A 19,996-nucleotide genomic window follows, 5' to 3' on the forward strand; every position below is an offset into this window, starting at 1 on the left:
GACCACGGAGGATGACATAGCGGAGGCTTTCGCGACTTACTATGAGGACTTCTATAGGGCCAGGGACCTGGGCGACAGTGAGGATGCCCAACACTATTTGGGGGACATGGAGGTTCCTAACCTGTCCACCGAAGCTAAGGCAGCCCTAGAGGCGGACTTAACGATGGAGGAGCTCTCGGAAGCCATAGCGGCCCTGAAACCTGGGAAAACACCGGGTCCCAACGGCTTCCCGGCTGAGTTTTTTAAACGAACGGCCGATTTATTGCGACGTCGCATGAGAAACCTTTTTACAGGATCCCTCCAGGCGGGGAGCCTCCCTCCCGACCTGACACTGGCCGTTATTGTGCCTATCTACAAGGAGGGGAAGCCTAGAGATGACTGCGCCTCCTACCGCCCAATTTCCCTGTTGAATGTAGAGACAAAAATCCTGGCCACAGTTCTGGCTAGGCGCCTGAGACAGGTCATCACTGAGTTGGTCCACTTGGACCAGTCCGGCTTCCTCCCTGATAGGGCGACCAAGCTCAATCTCCGTCGCACCCACAACTGGCTGCAAGAGGTCTCTGAGAGGGCTGAACCCCATTGGTTCCTCTCCCTGGACGCGGAGAAGGCGTTCGACGCTGTGCACTGGCCCTTCCTGATGGAGACCCTCAAACGTTTTGGATTTGGACCCAAATACCTACAGTGGGTACAATTACTCTACTCGGGCCCGAGAGCGAGGGTGCGGGTTAATGGGAGGCTGTCCCGCGAATTCCACATTGGACGTGGCACGCGACAGGGCTGCCCGCTGTCCCCCCTCCTATTCACCCTCACCATCGAGATACTGGCGATCAGGATTAGACGAAATCAGGCAATCCGAGGCTTTACCTGGGGTGACTCGGCGGACACGCAGGAAAAAATATCACTTTATGCTGACCACGTGCTGCTGTTCGTGACTGACCCAGACACGACCATCCCAGCGCTGTTTGGGGAACTCGGCGACTTTGGGGCGCGAGCAGGACACACGATAAATTGGCACAAGTCGATCCTATATGATCCGCAGGGTAAGGAACGGGGAGACTGCCTACCAGAGCTATTGATACACACCACGGAAGGTTTCAAATATCTAGGAATCTTTATAACGTTAGACCGGACGCGTTCCTTCACTACTAACTTAACCCGCTTAATGCTGGAAGCAACAGCGGAGATGGATGGCTGGAGACAGCTCCCGCTCACAATGCTGGGTCGTGCGGCGCTCTATAAAATGGTCATCCTCCCTAAGTTTCTTTATGCGCTTCAGAATGAATACTATCCTTTACCAAATAACACCCTGAATAGAATCCACGCCGACCTGCGAGCCTTCTTGTGGCTGGGGAAGCAGCCTAGAGTGGCGCTTGCCACCCTGCAACGCCATCAGTATAGTGGGGGAATATCGCTCCCCAACCTCGAGGCGTACTACTGGGCGGAACACCTCGCCCCGATTAATGAATGGTTGCACGCTGCAGCTGATCACCCCACGTACGCCTTGGAAAGGTCTCAATGGTCAGGCAAAACCATTTTGCACTATCTCTACGGGGAGAAGGTGGGACGACACTTCCTCCCGGCCACCAGGATTACGATCACAGCTTGGAATAGAGCATCCAGGAGGACGGGGTGGGACAAACGGCCTACTAAACAGACGCCACTGTGGTGCTGTAGGTGGCTGGGGGAGCTCCATAAGCTGAAAGGCTTCAGGAGATGGGACGACATAGGAATCTCCACAGTGGGAGACGTGATTGCGAGAGGGGAACTAAAGACTTTCCAGGCTCTCCAAGACGATTTTGGCCTCCTCAACACCCAGTACTTCAAATACATCCAACTGCAACACGCATGGAGGGCACAACACATTTCGCTCTCAGATATCCCAGAATATGCTCCGCTTGAGGGTAGACTGTTGCAGGAACAGATAGGGAGGGGAGCAGTGTCCCTCACGTACAAAACCCTGACCAACAATATGCTGGGGGATTTACAGTGCTTGCGCGTTAAATGGGAGGCGGATGTGGGTTCCATGGAAGATCTAGACTGGGAGCTGGCCCTCATGCACCCACGGGAGGTGGCCATCAAGTCGAGGCTATGTCTTATTCAGTTTAAAGTGTTACACAGGTCATATTTCGACAGGGTGAGACTGTTTAGGATGGGCAGAATACCAGATACCACTTGCCTTAGATGCAGCCACCAGACTGCTGATTTTTTCCATATACTTTGGGGCTGTGCAGTCATTCAGGAATACTGGGGGGATGTGCTCCTGGAACTGGGGGAGGTACTGGGGGTGCACTTACCACGAGACCCTAGATTGACGCTACTGGGTGTGACCACAGAAATAGACCTACCCCGTCCCCTATGTATCTTTTTGGTGTTAGCACTGGTGGTGGCAAAGCGAGACATCGCGCGGCGCTGGGGGGCACCTGAAAAACCGGACTTGGAGGAGTGGAGAAGAGGGCTGGACCTGTACATGGCGGCGGAGAGGGTGACCTACAAAGCCCGGGGCTGTCCCAAAAAATTTCGGAGGGTGTGGGCTAAATGGAGGCACTACCACGGCCTAGAGTGAGAAGTCATGCCTCGGGGCCCGTGGGACCTGATGTGAGATAGTCTGAATGTGGAGATGCCCTGATTGTAAATATTGTAAAGGTGTACTCTACTGCCCGGTTCCCACTCGGGGGACGGTGGGGCCACTGGGGAGGGGGTGGGGGAGACCAGGAGGTGGGTGTTGGAGGGGAAGGGGTGGAGGCCTGCTGCTTAATGGACCTATGGGGGGGGGGCTTTTCAATGTTTTCCTTTTTCCATGTTGCTGGTTTGAATGCAAGAGTTCTATTGAGGGGCACTCTGTCTCATGACACCAAAAATGTTGCGTATTTGGCGGCCAGAGCGGAATGTTGACGCTCTACCGTATGCAGATTCTTTGCCTTGCAATCCTTCTACTGCAACAATAAAAAGATTTAAACCCAAAGATTTATAACGCACTGGCTATAATCCACAACATTTTAATGCACTGTATATAACCCACAGAATTATAACGCACTGGCTATATTCCTGAGCATTTTCATGCACTGTGTATAACCCACAAAATTATAACGAATTGGTTGTACTCCAATTCAGAGAATTATAAAGCACTGACTATACCCCAGAAAATTATAATGTACTGTCTATAACCCAAAGAATTATAATGCCCTGGCTATAACCCATAGACCTGATAATTCACATGCTGTAACCCTTTGATAATGCAAAGCTACAATAATCTGTAGATCAAAATGTACATTCTGTAACTAGCCGCCTGATAAGCAAATTATTTTATAGTTAATAATAATTTTGGTAACACAAAAAGATTAGTAAAGTGAAAGCACTTGTCCTTAGTATGTTAACTCACCTTAATTTACTCTGTGTTTATTTTTTGGGCCGATAAAAGTATACAGAGAGTACATTAAGGTGCGTTAACGTATTAAGGGCAAGTGCTTTCATCTTCTGTAAATATTTATTTGCACAGAGATTAGCTTTTCAGTTACAAGATGGCCCTCATTATGGTGGCAGGAGGCCAGGAAGACTGCAGGAATATTTCCTTTCTCAGAAATACTAATATCAGTTTATTCTTCTTGTAATTCTTCTATACAAGAATGATGCAGTATTCTAACTTGGCCCCCAGAAATGGGGACTAACAATAGGAAGGGGAGTTCATGCACCTGGTAATTTTCCATTTTTCACAAGCTTTCCCAGTCTGAAATTCACCAGGAATGCGATATTACATATGTATTCTAATTCCTTATTTAGCAGTTAACACTGAATGGCCAAATTAGAAATTACATTGTACAGAGTACAGGGGATTATGTTTTGATTCATCACTGGTTCCCCGCTGTTAATGAAGTGTCTATGATGGTCACTGAATTCACAATTCTTATAAAAAGGCACATATAGTTGCTTACACAGGCTTAACATTATATACATGTGTCAGTAGACTAGTTGCGGGACCTACAATATAGAAAGGAGTCACAGGAATGGGCAATGGGACCACAGTATTCAGAGCATTGCCAGGAATTGTCAAAGTGGCTGTGGTACTGAAATGTGTACGACAAAGGACAACAGGTGCTACAGAACTGAGAAGAGTACGAGAAATGGTCAATGGGAATACAATATCGAAAGGAATCCCAGAAAAGTACTGAAGGGAGTGCCAAGAATTGTCAATGGGTGAAAGTACTGATATGGGTCACATAAATGGTGGCTTTGGTTCCAGTGGTGAAACGTATCACAGAAAGAGTATCGGAGATGGTGGAAGGGAATACAGTACTGAATGGAGCCAAAGAAAGGGTGAATGTGGCTTAATACTGTAAAAAATCATTACAAAAAGCTGAATAGAGCTTCCGTCAAAGGGATACAGTATTCCGAAGCATTGTGGTACATTGCTAGGCAGCAGATATGCTTCCTTTGGTGAAAAAAACAATTTCTAGTTAACATTTAACTTACCAGTACAGTTCCTTTCCTCTGAATCAAGGGCGAATCCGCCTTCACAGATACACCTGAAGCTGCCAATGGTGTTTCGGCAAGTGCCATGAGAACAGAGGCCAGAGAAAACCTTGCACTCATTCACATCTACAGTGGAGAAAGGAGCAAAAGGCAAATGATCACTCTCAGAGCTTGATGATGTAAAGCAAGGGTTAGAGTCACCCTAAAATCCTCACTACAGGTACACATTCTTTAGAGTTAGTAAAGCAGATATTACACATGTGAAGTACTGAATCAGTTTCATTTGGTCAAGTGGGATTAACAGAATGTACTTGAAATGCATTTATTTGACAATGGGACAACTCTACCAGAAACATGGTATATTGTAATAAGGAAGAAAATGGTATTATAGACCCAGAATGGTACAAACCATTGGTACAGATGAGTGGGGATGACTGGGACAATCTATGACGTATAATTTACACCACCACACATAATCGCTTTTACTGTACACATATTTACAATTTCTGGGAGTTCTTCAACAATATTGAGTTTCGAATATTGTACTACTGATAAATTGTGTCCAGAACATCGATAACCACAATATTGTGGTGGTAGGTATAAATTTACTATTCTTAACTCCTCATCTGCCTACTTTGACTGTTTATAAGTAGGTCAATTGATCTGGAGTTAAGAATAATGACTGCACAACTATACTTTTCATCGCAACATGGTGGTAGTCAATATTCTGGATACAATATTATGGGGGATGATAATATTGTGACACACTGTTCACTTTCAGGCACATGGATTTGAAGTGACATGACCAGGATCACCCAGTGTTTGGCCAAGTCCTAATGCTGGGATTAAAACCCAGGACTTGAGTTCCTAGGTTAACAACTTAGTCATTACACCAGACCTTCAATTGGGTCTTCAAAAATAACTTCAAAATCAAAGATTATCAGAAAGGGGTGTGCAATAGAAATGCTTAGCCATGTAATAGAGACTAGAATGGGAAAACAGTCATGGACTTGTATTTGTACTTTTTGTTCAGGAAGAGCGTGTCTGTATTACTGCTGTTCTGAAAGACATAACTTAAGAAAGAATACTTTGAGCTGAGGGGTGATGAGGGATCTGAGTGGAGTTAAGAGTTGAGAGATGTGACAGACGCGATGGATGAGTGAAGCTAGAAACCGGAGTGCTATTGGTGAGTGGAGTTAGAAGTGCAGTTAAGATGATTGATCGGTGACTAGAGTTAGAGAGCTGAGAGGGGACGAGTCAGTTGTGAGCGGAGCCAAGAGGGGAGAGGTGATAAGGGATGGGTGAGTGGAGCTAAGAACTAAAAGATGATGTGGGATGGGTGAGTGTAGACAAGAGCGGAGAGGTGATGAGGGATGGGTGAGTGTAGACAAGAGCGGAGAGGTGATGAGGGATGGGTGAGTGTAGACAAGAGCGGAGCGGTGATGATGGATGGGTGAGTGGTGTGTGGAGCTAAGAGCGGAGAGGTGATGATGGATGGGTGACTGGAGCTAAGAACTAAAAGATGATGTGGGATGGGTGAGTATAGATAAGAGTGGAGAGGTGATGATGGATGGGTGAGTGTAGACAAGAGCGGAGAGGTGATGAGGGATGGGTGAGTGTAGACAAGAGCGGAGCGGTGATGATGGATGGGTGAGTGGTGTGTGGAGCTAAGAGCGGAGAGGTGATGATGGATGGGTGACTGGAGCTAAGAACTAAAAGATGATGTGGGATGGGTGAGTATAGATAAGAGTGGAGAGGTGATGATGGATGGGTGAGTGTAGACAAGAGCGGAGAGGTGATGATGGATGGGTGAGTGTAGACAAGAGCGGAGAGGTGATGAGGGATGGGTGAGTGTAGACAAGAGCGGAGAGGTGATGATGGATGGGTGAGTGTAGACAAGAGCGGAGAGGTGATGAGGGATGGGTGAGTGTAGACAAGAGCGGAGAGGTGATGAGGGATGGGTGAGTGTAGACAAGAGCGGAGAGGTGATGAGGGATGGGTGAGTGTAGACAAGAGCGGAGCGGTGATGATGGATGGGGGAGTGTAGACAAAAGTGGAGAGGTGATGAGGGATGGGTGAGTGTAGACAAGAGCGGAGCGGTGATGATGGATGGGTGAGTGGTGTGTGGAGCCAAGAGCTGAGAGGTGATGAGGGATGGTGAGTGGAGGTAAGAGCTGAGAGGTGATGAGGGATGGTGAGTGGAGGTAAGAGCTTAGAGGTGATGAGTGAGTCATGAATGGAGCTAGAAATCTGAGTGGATGAGAGTGGAAGTAGAGAGCTGAGAGGTGATTTGTGACGGAGCCAGAGAGCTGAGAGATGGGGGAGATTGGTGAATGGAGCCAGAGAGCTAACAGATAATGAGTGAAGCTAGTGAGGGTTGATGAAGGATTGGTAACTGGAGCTAAAACCTGAGAGGTGATGAGTAATTAGGGGGAGGAATTAGAGAACTGAGAGCAGATGAGTGACTGCTGACGGGAGCAAGCATGATGAAATGTCGACAGTAAGTCAAAGATATATTGAGTTATAATGCTTACGGGTGATTGGATCTACCAGAAACAGCAAACAAGCATACTCCACTTTTAATAAGTGATATAATTCATGTTAGTCTTGGGAGTGTTGCGTATTTGCAGTGTATTGTGTGTCTGTGTGAAAGATGCAGGCCTTAAATAGGAGAATGGACTTCTTTGTACCTTTGTAAAACGGTCTGCCAGACAGTATATCACCCCTGTTTGCAAATCCAGGACCCCTGGGGCAGATAGTCCGATACTCGTCGCTTCCAGGCTTGGGACACTCCTCACAGTCGATACCCCAGGCGGAACCAACAGAGCAGCAGCACATATCCATCCGGTACTTTCCAGGTAGCTGCCCTGCGCACTCATCCTCGTCCCACTTCAAGTAGCACTGCTCGACGCGCACATCTGTGATAAAAATACAAAGAGGGAAAATGTCAAGAACAATGGTGTGCATTTTTCCTCATTTGATATCCCAATGTCTACTATTCCAGAAAGGATTTAGGAAGCTTCTGAAGTCTTAAGAAAAAACATGGATATCAGCGGACTGAAGAACACTTTTACCATTTAGTGGACCATCAATGTCCCTTGTGGCTCTTCAGTTTGATATGATTAAGAATGTTCCTTTGATTGGCTTCCATATATCTATAGGCTCAGGGAGGGGTAGGTTTGGAACAAACACACCTTGGCAAAGTGATGTTTCCTTTAGCCATTGTGCACTGTGGTGCTGTCACAAAAGTACTATTCATTTTACAGCTCTTCTGCGGGAGAGATGCATTTATTGACAAGAAGGATTGTCCGCGCAGGACGCGCAAACACTGGCTTGCAAGCTCCACTGCACGAATTGCATGCTGGTCATGAGCATCAGAATGGATGGCTGACACTGGAGAATCTCAACATAAGGCACTATACACTATATGGTGTCTCTTTATGACACTTTTCAGTTGCCCTTCAGACCTCTGCCTACCCTTTATAAAGTTGTTTTTTTTAAACTCTGAAATGCATCTTGAATATTGTCTCTATAGACAGCACCATTACAGGACGAATTTTTTTTAATTACTATCCTTTTCATAACCACAGCCATGTTCGTATAATAAACCATCGTTGCAGGTAACTGAAATTGGTGTCATGCCAATATCTCACACTTTTAGAACGATGATTTACCCTCTAAGGTAACTTGGAGTTGTCCCTCCTCGCTTAGAGCACCCGATATGATATTTGTTGTCGATATATTTTTAGATGTTTTGACTATGGTGGGTCCTGTATTTTAGGCAGGGTGTAGGATACAAATATGTTTACTGTTTCTTCTTCTTATGAGCGGACACTTAATTAATTTAACCTTTTCCACTGGTAATTCCCAAACTTTACTGTTGGCTCATTTGCCTTCATCTCACATCACTGATCCCTTTTTGTAGGCACCTAAAATATTAACCCTATCTTCAGACGTCCGCAACACAAAAATATCAAATGGTTGCTTTATTGCATGACTACCTTTGCTTTCTTGCTTGACCCACTGCCCTCACCCCTTTCACCCTAATTATGTCTTTATCCTGAGTTAATTTCACTTTGAGTACGCACGTAGCACAACTTTAGGATTCCTATTGCACAGGTGCATTGCTCCACTCAGTATGTTCACAAATAATTTCAGGATATGTATATCTGTTATAATTTAACTCTTATTATATTTTTTTGTTTTTCGTTTTTCATATTGTGCTGTTGTTTTGTGTTCCTTGGTGACCTTTCAGCCTTGAAAAAGCCCTAGGCTTGCCCTCCAATGTAAGGCGAAACGTGTAGGTTACACTATACAAGCCGCTCTTCCTTTATATTCCGTAATGAAAAATAAGTGTATTAGTTAATGTGTTAATATTTGAACATCTGGCTGAGGTGCTGCTACCATATAACAGCAGTTCTCACTGTGTGTTAAAACATGATATGAAATAAAGGTTAAAAGGCTATATGTAATCAAACCTGAGCATTAAGGCATCACCTCTCACCTACACTGTTGCTACTTTGTAAATCAAGATTTTACTTATCTTTTAAAACACTCCCTATGTTAATGTGGCTAGTGTTCTTACCACTGCATGTCCTTTTTCTGTCATCCACTATGAAATGTTCAGCAAACTAAAGTTGGTCTATTTTCTTTTTTTAAAAGATTTTTCGATAGCACAATCTAGACCCGAGACATGAGGTATCAGATCGCTTTACATGAGCACCAGTTTAGTTACAGATAGACACATTATTTTTTGTTAGGCACGGGGAGATTAAGTGATTTGCCCAGAATCACAGGATGTTGAGCGTCGTTGCCGAGACTTGAACCCAGTTCCCCAGCTTCGAGGTTGACTGCTCTAGCCGTAAGGCTACATCCTCTCCCCAAAGATTTGAATCTGCCTGACTAAGCCGAGCCCCTGGCCTCGAGTACCTGCAATTTCTCTCAATGGGTAATTTGGAAAACATACTTCATTTTTCTTTGTACTCTTCATGAGATAAATGTGGCATGTGTCACTACTTAATTGCCACAACAAGAGGTTTGTAGTGGATCTACAAACCCACATTCATTAGATGCATAATGCAATCTGCCTAATATGTCAGTCATTACATGAAGTAATAGTTTAGATGTAAAATTCATTAGGATTCTAATGTGGCAGGTTTAACACTTAGGACCCGATAATGACTTTGGCGGTACAGCGCCAGGTCCGCTGCGCAGCTGCACCGCCTAAGCCATGGTCAGACCGCCCGCCAGATTAGGAGTTTCTCCTGTCTGGTGGGACTTTTTTTTTACTTTCCCACAGCGGTGTCCTGAAAATGAGCACCGCAATGGGAATGCCAAAAACAGTTATTAATTTCTACATTCCACATGAAACCCACAATGTACATAGAATGACTAATCGTACGGTGAACAGGCCACTTCAAACATAACTCTCAAAACTAATGACCCAAAGAGAAACCCAAGTCTTCCTGAGTCTCAATTCTATATTTATTTATAAAGGCTGACTCATAATACTTTGGTCACTTCTAAATCGTACAAGTTCTGCCAAACAAATCCTTCTAAAGCTCATATCCTTTCAGTGATGAATATACAAATACTCCTGTGCTTGGAAAACTAAATTTGATGGATGCTTTCTTGTTCTGTCTGTTCTTTGCTGTCAAAAAGAGCGTTAGTCAATCGCGTCCTCCTCAACAGCTTCTTTGCCTCTCCGTTGGCTTTAAACCTGCAGTGCTCCGACCTATGCATGTTAGTCCCAAGCCTTCGAGGAGATATTTGCATATATAAAGGCGTGTTCTTCCAGCTCATGCAGCATCTAGAAAATCTCCCCTCTTTAGCTTGGCGTGACCTTCCTCTCCCGTTGAGTCTCATACACTTGCAACTCCTTACCTACGCATGTTCTTCCAGTCCCATCAAGTGTCAGACCTTCAGGGCACTCGCATTTGAAGGATCCGGCAGAGTTCACACAGCGTCCATTGGGGCAAACACCAGGGAAGACATCACACTCGTTCACATCTGTTCACACACAAAGACAGAGTTGTTACCATTGGACAGCTTCAAACAGATGGGGCAGCAATCAATATTGCCTTGTGGCTCAAGCAGACGTGTAGACAGAACAACAGATCCAACAACCAGAACAACATATACCAAAACTTGAACTCTGTAACAAGAATTGAATGGACTCATCTGTCCACATTTCAAGACTATTATTGACATGCATGTAAATATGATGTGTGTGCTGTTATGTTTATCACACAGACTATGATGCTGTTAGTGTACTATTATGCACATTTATAAAGAGTCTAATAAATTTCTGCATGATTGTTATTAGGGATGGACTTAACTGGCATATTTCTCTCAAGCATAATTACTCGTAATTACTGCAAAATTACTCGTTAGTATACATGAATACATGAGAAGCGTAATCCAGCATTTTGTGCTATTTTCTTAGTGAAAAATTCACCCATGTGTCCAAAATGAGCCCAAGGATACTTTTGGTTCAAAGAAAATAGCACTAAATGCTGCAGGACACGATCAGCAGTAGCTGGCAGCCACTCGCTCTCTCTTATTTCGTTGTTACTGTGTTCCTGGGGTAGAATTTCTGCCCCAAATTACTCTTAATTACTCAAACTGGCATAATTGCATGATTTCTGTAATTTCACTTCACAAGAGTAAAGCGTAATTTCTAAATTACTTTGATTACGCCGATCTAATTAAAATTTCCACGGAGACCTCATTGTAATCAGTAATGCACGGTAGAAAACACTTCTCCCAGCATTCAAAATGGTACCCTGACTGCCAGTCGAATCCAGATTTTTTTTTCAAATCACCTTCTGTAGTGCTTAAGGCATTTTACAGAAATAGACACTGCCTACTAAGGTCTTTTTTGCTATCCTTGTTGTTTTAGTCCTTCCCGCCAGGCACAGAGTTATGCCTCCTCCTTACATTATGAAGAGCAAGAGGATGAGGTCAGGAGAGAAGCCTCCTCCCCACTAATTGTTACATATTGGTATGTTCTTCTTTTTCATATGTGGTGGAGACATGCATGCATCTTTATAACAAATAGAGATACGATTGGTTCCTATCTGTTCAATTAGCAGTCCAGTTCTCCGTAACCTTAAAGGCTTATTAATTTGCAACTCTACTTTTTGCTAATGGTTTGCTACCTTGATAGGCTAATGGGCACATGAAACAGAGTTGGTCTGTAATTTTAAACACCTAAAAAACAGCACCTAAAGATGAGTTAGTCTGTAATTTTAAACATTGCAAAGCCATTGCTAGTGCATTTATGGAAATGTTTTTAGGAATTTGAATAAGAGAAACAATGGGTAATAAGAAAAACAACACAATTAGGATTGGGCAAATCAAATTTAGGTTACTATCTAGAGAAGAGGTGGCCGAAAGTCTTCATGGTGGTTCCTGTCAATGTGCAAAAAGTTTAACAGATGGCACCATCAAAAATGAAATATGATGGGTGGCTGTCAATTTTTTTCCAACGGCTTGATTTAGAGTTTAGTGGACACAGGTAAGTCTGTCCGAATGGCGGAGAGCTTTAACTTTAAATTTTGAGTTGTTTGATGGCCCTGTGAACAAATATATATGTCATGTCTGCTCCTGTTAGTGTAGGAAAAATTTGACAGATGGCACTGTTATACATAATGGCTGCCCCTCAAGAGTGTAAAAATAAAAAACGAATGGTGCCCCCGTCATGGGAGGTTTCTCGTATGGTGTGGGTGTCATTGTTTTCTTTGGATTATCCTTCACTTACAGGATATTCCTGGAGGGGATGGACAGAAAGAAAAAATGCCATTTGACTGCCCACTCTATATATGGTTTATTTATTTATTTGAAAGTTTTGTATAGCGCAAACAAGACCCCTACGAGTATCAGAACGCTTTACAGGGTCGGGGTTGTTAGGAAATGGGTCTAGTCCCCTTTCAGTGATCATGGACTGTCATCACATGACCTACCAGGACAGGAATATAGGTCAGTCCTACCTTTCTTTTCTTGCTTGTTATTGCTATTGTGTGGGTTCCTGGTTGCTGGTTCCTGTGTTTCCTGGAATTGTTCTCGTTTTCCTCACGGGCTCGTGAGGACTTTCGGAACCCCTTCGGAGTTCTTGCCTTTGGCTCCTGAATCCCTTCCCAATTCCCTGTTTACCTGGTGTAGTCAGTTAGTTTCCCTTTGCCTATTTCCCTTCCGGTGTTTTCCAGTCCCCGTTATTTGTTGTACTTGGGGGTTTATAGGGGCTCCTGTTTCCCCCCCATTGTAAAGCCTTTAAACATTTCCTCGGAGCAGAGTGGTGCAGAGGAAACGCAGTATCGATCGAAACAACTGGTTTTGTTTTTCGCGTTTACTTTTTGCACCGCTCCATGTCGTCATACGCGGATATGACGTTTTAGGTCATTCCGCGATTTGGTTTTGGATCCAAGTGCTGGAATAGCCGGCTTTCCTACCGCGACTCTTCCTGTCCCTTTCCTTTTAATGAATGAACGAAAACGGATAGGGTTTTTTTGTCCATGCCGGTATTGAGGCATGTTTTTCCCCTAATGCCCTAATGACATGAGGGACACCTTATTTGCATTAGTATATTCCTGAATCCAAGAGACGTTATCTTGGATCAGAATCGTCTGCTGCCCGAAGTCTCCACGAAACAAAGCCTGCATCCCCAACTGGTAAGCGAAACGTGATTGTTTTGGCAGGACATGGTCACTGGTTTTGGGGTATTTGGAAAGGTACATGAAGTGTGAAATGTATTCCATTTGTTTGTTCAGGTGCAGAAGCGTGGAGGAGGGAGCAGTGAACTCTTCGTTCTAACAAGGGTGGAAGGCTTGGTGTCTCCTCATATTCCACCCTCTTTCCGGGTCCATCAGCACACTCATAGTTAATATCTTGTGAGTGGCATATGGGCAGGGGAAGTGGATTGGTACATACTTCGTTCCTGCAGTGTGTGGGCTGAGTGGACGGAATCCAACAGGGGTAAGTAAACAAAAAGAAAGAAAAGCAGAGAGAATGTAGGTGAGACTAATACAAAATATTACTAAAACAAACTAGCAGTTATATTGCAGGTACATATAAATAGTTCAAGTAAATTTAACCATGAGAATAGCCTTCACTTCTTTTTAGGTTTTGCCTGGCGAAAGCTGCGCTCTGCGCAGCTTTTTCGCGCAGGCGAAAACCTAATGAGTATAGTAGGAGAGACAGGAACGGCCCCCGTCTTTCATTGGCTAGCTCCACAAATTGGTAGACGGGCCTGTCCGTCAATGCCGGAGCAGATTCGGGGGCGTTCCCGAGAATTTTTGGCTTTTGGCTACGTCACGCTACGTCAGCCGAAAGCCAATTCTCGGGAACGCCCCCGAACCCCATTGCGCTTTATTTGTGCCTGCATAGCGCTGGACGCGCTTATATTTCTCCCCGAGCGCTTCATAGCGCTTTTCTGCCCTAGCGAGTGCCCACCTCGCTTATTTGTTATTTAATTGTCCCCTGGCAGGCGCCCAGGGACCTTGCCGCTATTGTTTCTTTCACCTCGAGGGAGCCCACCCCTCGGTGAATTCACTCCCCGCCTGCAGTAGCTGAGGCGGGCCGCCGCGCTGCCCGCGGCGACCCGGAAGTGACTAGCCGGCCGGCCAAACCTAGCGCGGTCGGCCGAAAGTGCCCGTCCCCCCGCAGCCCGGGGGAAGAAGGAAGACGGCAGCCCAGGAGAAGAAGTATGGCGGCCCACGCGGGGCTCCCGTGGCCTGGAGGGAGCCCCGGGAGAAGCGGAGGACGTTGCCGGTCTCCCATGCTGAAGAGGGAGACCGGAGAAGTGCCCAAGAGATTGCCGCCATCGCAAGGAGCCCCTGCCAGAGTGCCCGGTAAGTTAAATGGGCTACCGAGCGCAGCAGCACCACCACCAGAGGCTTGGGGCTCGGAGCCGCGCCATGGTGGACCTGGGCGGCTGCCCCAGGGGACACCTCTGCGAGCCCCTGCCGCCCCCCGCCCTGCTCTGCTGGGCCCTGCTGCTGCTCTGCTTGGGGCTCGGAGCCGCACCATGGTGGACCTGGGCGGCTGCCCCAGGAGACACCTCTGCGAGCCCCTGCCGCCCCCCGCCCTGCTCTGCTGGGCCCTGCTGCTGCTCTGCGCCCCGGAGAGCTCCGCGCTGGCAGACTTCTCAGTTAAGACCCTCTCTGCTTCCCAGCCTGTCCTCTCCCAGCCTGTCGTCACCCAGCCTGCCCTCTCCCAGCCTGCCCTCTCCCAGCCTGTCCTCTCGCAGCCTGTCCTCTCGCAGCCTGTCCTCTCGCAGCCTGCCCACTCCCAGCCTGCCCTCTCCCAGCCTGTCCTCTCGCAGCCTGTCCTCTCCCAGCCTGCCCACTCCCAGCCTGCCCTCTCCCAGCCTGCCCTCTCCCAGCCTGCCCTCTCCCAGCCTGCCCTCTCCCAGCCTGTCCTCTCGCAGCATGTCCTCTCCCGGCCTGCCCACTCCCAGCCTGCCCTCTCCCAGCCTGTCCCCTCCCTGCCCTTTCCCAGCCTGTCCTCTTCCAGCCTGTCCACTTCCAGCCTGCCCTCTCCCAGCCTGTCCCCTCCATGACCTTCCCCAGCCTGTCCTCTCCCAGCTTGTCCACTTCCAGCCTGCCCTCTCCCAACCTGCCCTCTCCCAGCCTGTCCCCTCCCTGCCCTCTCCCAGCCTGCCATCTCCCAGCCTGTCCCCTCCCTGCCCTCTCCCAGCCTGTCCTCTTGATGCCTATTGTCGTGTCCCGGTGGCAGCAGGCAGCAGGCAAGAGCGTGCACTGCGTCCCCGAAGTAACAGCCCTAAAGCAAGCAAGAAGTACGCCCCCCTCCCACCAATCCCTGTTAGGTAGTGGAAACTGTCCAAACTGGGGTGCAGACAGCCCCTCTCACCTTTCGGCCTGGTACCACTGCACCAGCCGCACTACTTCCCTACTGACCGTTCTCCACTTCAGCCCCGTCTAAATTACAATTCCTGCTTGTAACCCTTTTGCCTGCTTGTGCTTGTTTTCGTGACCCTGTTGCCTGCTTGTGCCTCCGTGTGCCCCTGTTGCCTGCTTGTGCCTCCGTGTGCCCCTGTTGCCTGCTTGTGCCTCCGTGTGCCCCTGTTGCCTGCTTGTGCCCCCGTGTGCCCCTGTTGCCTGCTTGTGCCTCCGTTTTCGTGCCCCTGTCGCCTGCTTGTGCCTCAGTTTTCGTGCCCCTGTTGCCTGCTTGTGCCTCAGTTTTCGTGCCCCTGTTGCCTGCTTGTGCCTCCGTGTGCCCCTGTTGCCTGATTGTGCCTCCGTGTGCCCCTGTTGCCTGCTTGTGCCTCCGTGTGCCCCTGTTGCCTGCTTGTGCCTCCGGGTGCCCCTGTTGCCTGCTTGTGCCTCCGGGTGCCCCTGTTGCCTGCTTGTACCTCCGTGTGCCCCTGTTGCCTGCTTGTGCCTCCGTGTGCCCCTGTTGCCTGCTTGTGCCTCCGTTTTCGTGCCCCTGTTGCCTGCTTGTGCCTCCTTGTGCCCCTGTTGCCTGCTTGTGCCTCCGTGTGCCCCTGTTGCCTGCTTGTGCCTCCGTGTGCCCCTGTTGCCTGCTTGTGCCTCCGTGTGCCCCTGTTGCCTGCTTGTGCTGTGTGGGTGTGTGTGGAAGGATCTGTGTGGGTGTGTGGAGGGCTCTGTGTGGCTGTGTGTGTGGGGAGCTTTGTGTGGCTGTGTGTGTGGGGGGCTTTGTGTGGCTGTGTGTGTGGGGGGCTCTGTGTGGCTGTGTGTGTGGGGGGCTCTGTGTGGGTGTGTGTGGGGGGGGCTCTGTGTGTGTTTGTGTGTGTCATTTGCGAGAGATAAAGCTAGTGGCATTGTAAATGACAATGCCATTTATTTATGTTAAAAAAAACATAAATAAAAATAATGTCAAGAGCAATGCCAATAGCTCTAACTTTAACAAAGGCAAAACCATTGCATTGTAAATGCTTGTTTGAAGAATGCAGTAGAAGGGTTCTATCTCGTTTCTGGGGGCAAAGCATTCCAAATCCTGGGATTCATTCCTAAGAAGGACCGGTTGTATGTTTTTTACTTGACAACACGTTATGGTTTCAGTAGGAGATTGCTGGAGCTCCTGGTGGATCTATTACCACAGGATAGTACTAATTTCTGAGCTAGGTAACTCGGATGTGATGAAGTGCTTTGTGTGTCATACAAGCGATTTTCAGATGAATTCTAGCCTCGAAAGGTAGTCAGTTGAGGGCTCGAAGGTCAGGGGAGATGTGACTGTTTTTTTGAGCCAGTGATGAGTCTGGCAGCAGTGTTGATTGAAGCTCTTAAAGGGGCCATCGTCGCTCTGGGAAGGCCGCTGAGAGTGACACTCCCATATTTTACTTTGGGGATTACATTTGCGGGCAGGAAGGATTTCATTTTCCTCAAGGTGTGCATTTGAAGATTTGCTCCTTTTGTAGAGGTGCTGCTGATGTGTTTCTGCATATTTAGGTTTCTGGCCAGGGTCACTCCCAGTGATTTCTCCGAGTCGATAATGAGAGCTTGACCTTTGAGTGCTGTTAGGTGGTTCATCTAATCGAGGATGGTGGTCGATTGGTTGGGAGGAGCGATTAAGAGGAATTCAGTTTTGAGGGTGTTTAGCTTCAGATGGTATTTGATAGCCAGGTCTGCGTTTTTTAAAGCATTGAATTGAGAGATTTAATATCCTTAAGTGAGTGGATTTTAATGTAGAGTTGTGCGTCATCCGCGTACATGTGATAATGTACGTTGGATGAGCTAAGGAGTTTGGTGAGTGGTTCCATGAAAAGGTTGAAAAGTGTAGGGGAAAGGCATGATCCCTGTGGTACTCCTAAAGTGACTGGGACGAACTTGGATAGTGATTGATTGACCCTGAATGTTTGAGATCTATTTTGGAGGAAGGAAAGAGGTGAACCAATTTAGAACAGATCCAGGTAGACCCATTCTGGGTTTCAAGAGATCTATCAAAGTGTCGTGTTTGACGGTGTCAAAGGCCGAGGATAAGTCCTGCAAGATTAGTAAACAGGCATCGTTTTGGTCAAGGATTTTTAATGCATCATCTACTATGTGGGTCATGGCTGATTCAGTGCTGTGACCAGCGCAGAAGCCGGATTGGTATTGGCTGAGCAGCTTGAATTGGTCTATGTGTTTGCCAAGCTGCATGTGGACACATTTTTCTAAGAGTTTGGCCAATGTGAGGATGTTGGATATTGGACAATAGTTATTTAAGTCAGTTGACTTCCCTCTAATAACCTATACTCCTTTGGACTGTTGGAGGAAGGTTTCTGCCAATGGATTAATTTTACTCCCTTGGCGTAAAGCTTGTAGAGTGCCCACTTCTAAATCAGGTGCGTGGAATCAAAATTGGCAGTTAAGGCACTCAATCGTATTGTGAATGAGTACCGTATAGGCCAAATCCTAAATCACAGCCTTGGTGTAGATTGCTGAGAGCATTTTGGTGGTTAAACTCACCTTCACATGTCACCCCCTTCATCCTGGCATAGCCTCTAGGACAGGCTGGGTCTGAGGGAAACAAGTAAATAATAATTTAGTAATCAAATTTCAAGCTGAAACAAGCATTAATATAATCTTCAAAATTGATACCTTCCCAATAAAACACATGGCTGTAGAGTGACTCACCAAGGTGGTTAGGAACCCTAAGAAATATTACGGACGTGCGGAAGAGGGCCTCAATGGCAAATAGGAGGAGCATGAACGGAGGGCTCAGTTGAATATAGGTAACGCCCCTAGCTGACTGCCCAATCGTATAGAAAAGTTGAGGTTTTCCAAACCTTTAAAAGTTCAGGTAATAAAGACAGCTTTTTGAGAAGGAAGCAACCCAACTGGGATAACAATGTGTCCAATTGTGTTACTTGATTCTGCCATTAGAAAACATGTGCAACAACCCACCTGCTAAGAAACAATTTGACTTGTTTTAATTATGCTGACATTTACAGAGTGTAGTGTAATAAGAGGACACCTTTACTCTGAGTTTGAAAAATGCTGACTATATAATTTGACAATATCTGAAGACATTTGGACCAAACTGTACAATTTTCTGCATAACCTTGCTTTGGGGCGTATACTTACTCCCTAGAGTTACCCACAGCTAGTGTAAGCTCAAGCACCCCATAACTGATATATTTAGTGTATGCAAGAGCTGCATTACCAATTTCACAGCGTTCACATGGACTGCCCCAGGCAGCTCCAAGGGTTGCACAACATTCGGACTTCAAGGTAGCTCCATTGATGTTCACTTCACAGCGGCCATCTTGACTGTTCAGCCAGCACGTTCCCTTCATGCTGTCTGCAGAGGAAAAAACACAATACTGGATCAGGAAGCAGATTCTCACTTTTCAACATGCAAAAGATCCAAAATAGGGACGATTTTGATATGTTCTAGAACACTTTATTCTCCAAAATCCAGGCGTGTGGCCTAGGCTGGATTGGTACTACCCTCAACCCTGCTAACTCATTATTCTCTTGTGGATAGATATGACAACCAAGTTAAAAGTGGACACGTTCTGAAAGACCCGAAACTTTCAGCCTTGGGAGATCTTACCTACACAGATGGTTCCTGTGGAGTCAACTTTGCTTCCGAGGGAGCATTCACAGACAAACGAGCCAGCATTGTTTCTGCAGACCCCGTTCACACAGGGATTGGACGCACACTCGTTCACATCTGTGGAAAGAAATAATATGGTTTTTTTTATAGAACTTGCTAGCCAAAAATAGCAGACGCCCAAATATCTTGACGTAAAACTTGATATTAATACACAGATAGTAGAAAATGTAAGTGTCTTGCAAAATAAAAAAAACTTACAACACTAGTGAAAACTTATAGAGAAACAAAAGACCATGGTGAATATCATATCAAAGCAATGAATACTGCCAATGAGTAACTGGCTCACTTATCAGTATTAATAATTATCAGTAAGCAGTACGCATTCCCTGATAATATTGAAAAATGCAGTTATCTTTTTTCTTTTTTTTCTATCATTCTTTTTCATTTATTGATTTAGCATTCTGCTTGCTGTTCATTTGCTGGTTCCTTCTTACCATTTTTGCTGCCAAATTTATTTATTTCACTTCTATGATAGTGATTTCTTTCCCTCCATTTCCACTCAAATGAGTGTATTAGTGTATGTTTTCTAGATTGATGCTTTCTGCACCTGGAGTCAGAATTGAGGCTAAGAGAATAAGCTATTGAGCTTAAATTGTTTTGACTGGCGCAATTTCCCCGGAGTGAGCACTGTGAGTGGAATTATGCCACTCACAGTTAATAGTGTTTCCAGGTCCAGAACTATCAGGTCAACAATTACCATACTAAAGAATTCCAGTCTCAAGGACACTGGCGTTCACTAATCTTCTACAAGTGGCATCCAGACATCCCAGGCTGTCCGAACCTAGCAATAGCATGGGTGGATGAGGAGCAGACAGTGTTTCCCCTGGATACACCACAGGCACTCAGAAGCCGAGACCACACCGCAGGGGCCTTGTCGTCCTGCAGTCACTTTCCACCCGCTTAGAGGAGGTGGACAAGGTCTGTGGTTTTCATCTGAAATGAGTACCAG

General features: G+C 46.5%; 1 protein-coding gene across 1 annotated transcript in view; it reads right to left on the reverse strand.

Moving 5' to 3' along the window:
• LOC144798870 (fibrillin-2-like) overlaps nt 1-19,996 on the reverse strand; it is a 270,888-nt gene that overhangs the window by 67,829 nt on the left and 183,063 nt on the right. Inside the window, exons 20-25 of the mRNA XM_078669959.1 lie at nt 18,985-19,104; nt 18,592-18,729; nt 17,895-17,945; nt 10,351-10,476; nt 7,158-7,385; nt 4,468-4,593 (exon numbers count right to left, since the gene is read on the reverse strand). Of these exons, the coding sequence (XP_078526085.1) occupies nt 4,468-4,593; nt 7,158-7,385; nt 10,351-10,476; nt 17,895-17,945; nt 18,592-18,729; nt 18,985-19,104 (789 nt within the window). The remainder of the gene's footprint in view (nt 1-4,467; nt 4,594-7,157; nt 7,386-10,350; nt 10,477-17,894; nt 17,946-18,591; nt 18,730-18,984; nt 19,105-19,996) is intronic.

This window comes from Lissotriton helveticus, chromosome 12, assembly GCF_964261635.1.
Source record: "Lissotriton helveticus chromosome 12, aLisHel1.1, whole genome shotgun sequence".
Classification (NCBI taxonomy): domain Eukaryota; kingdom Metazoa; phylum Chordata; class Amphibia; order Caudata; family Salamandridae; genus Lissotriton; species Lissotriton helveticus.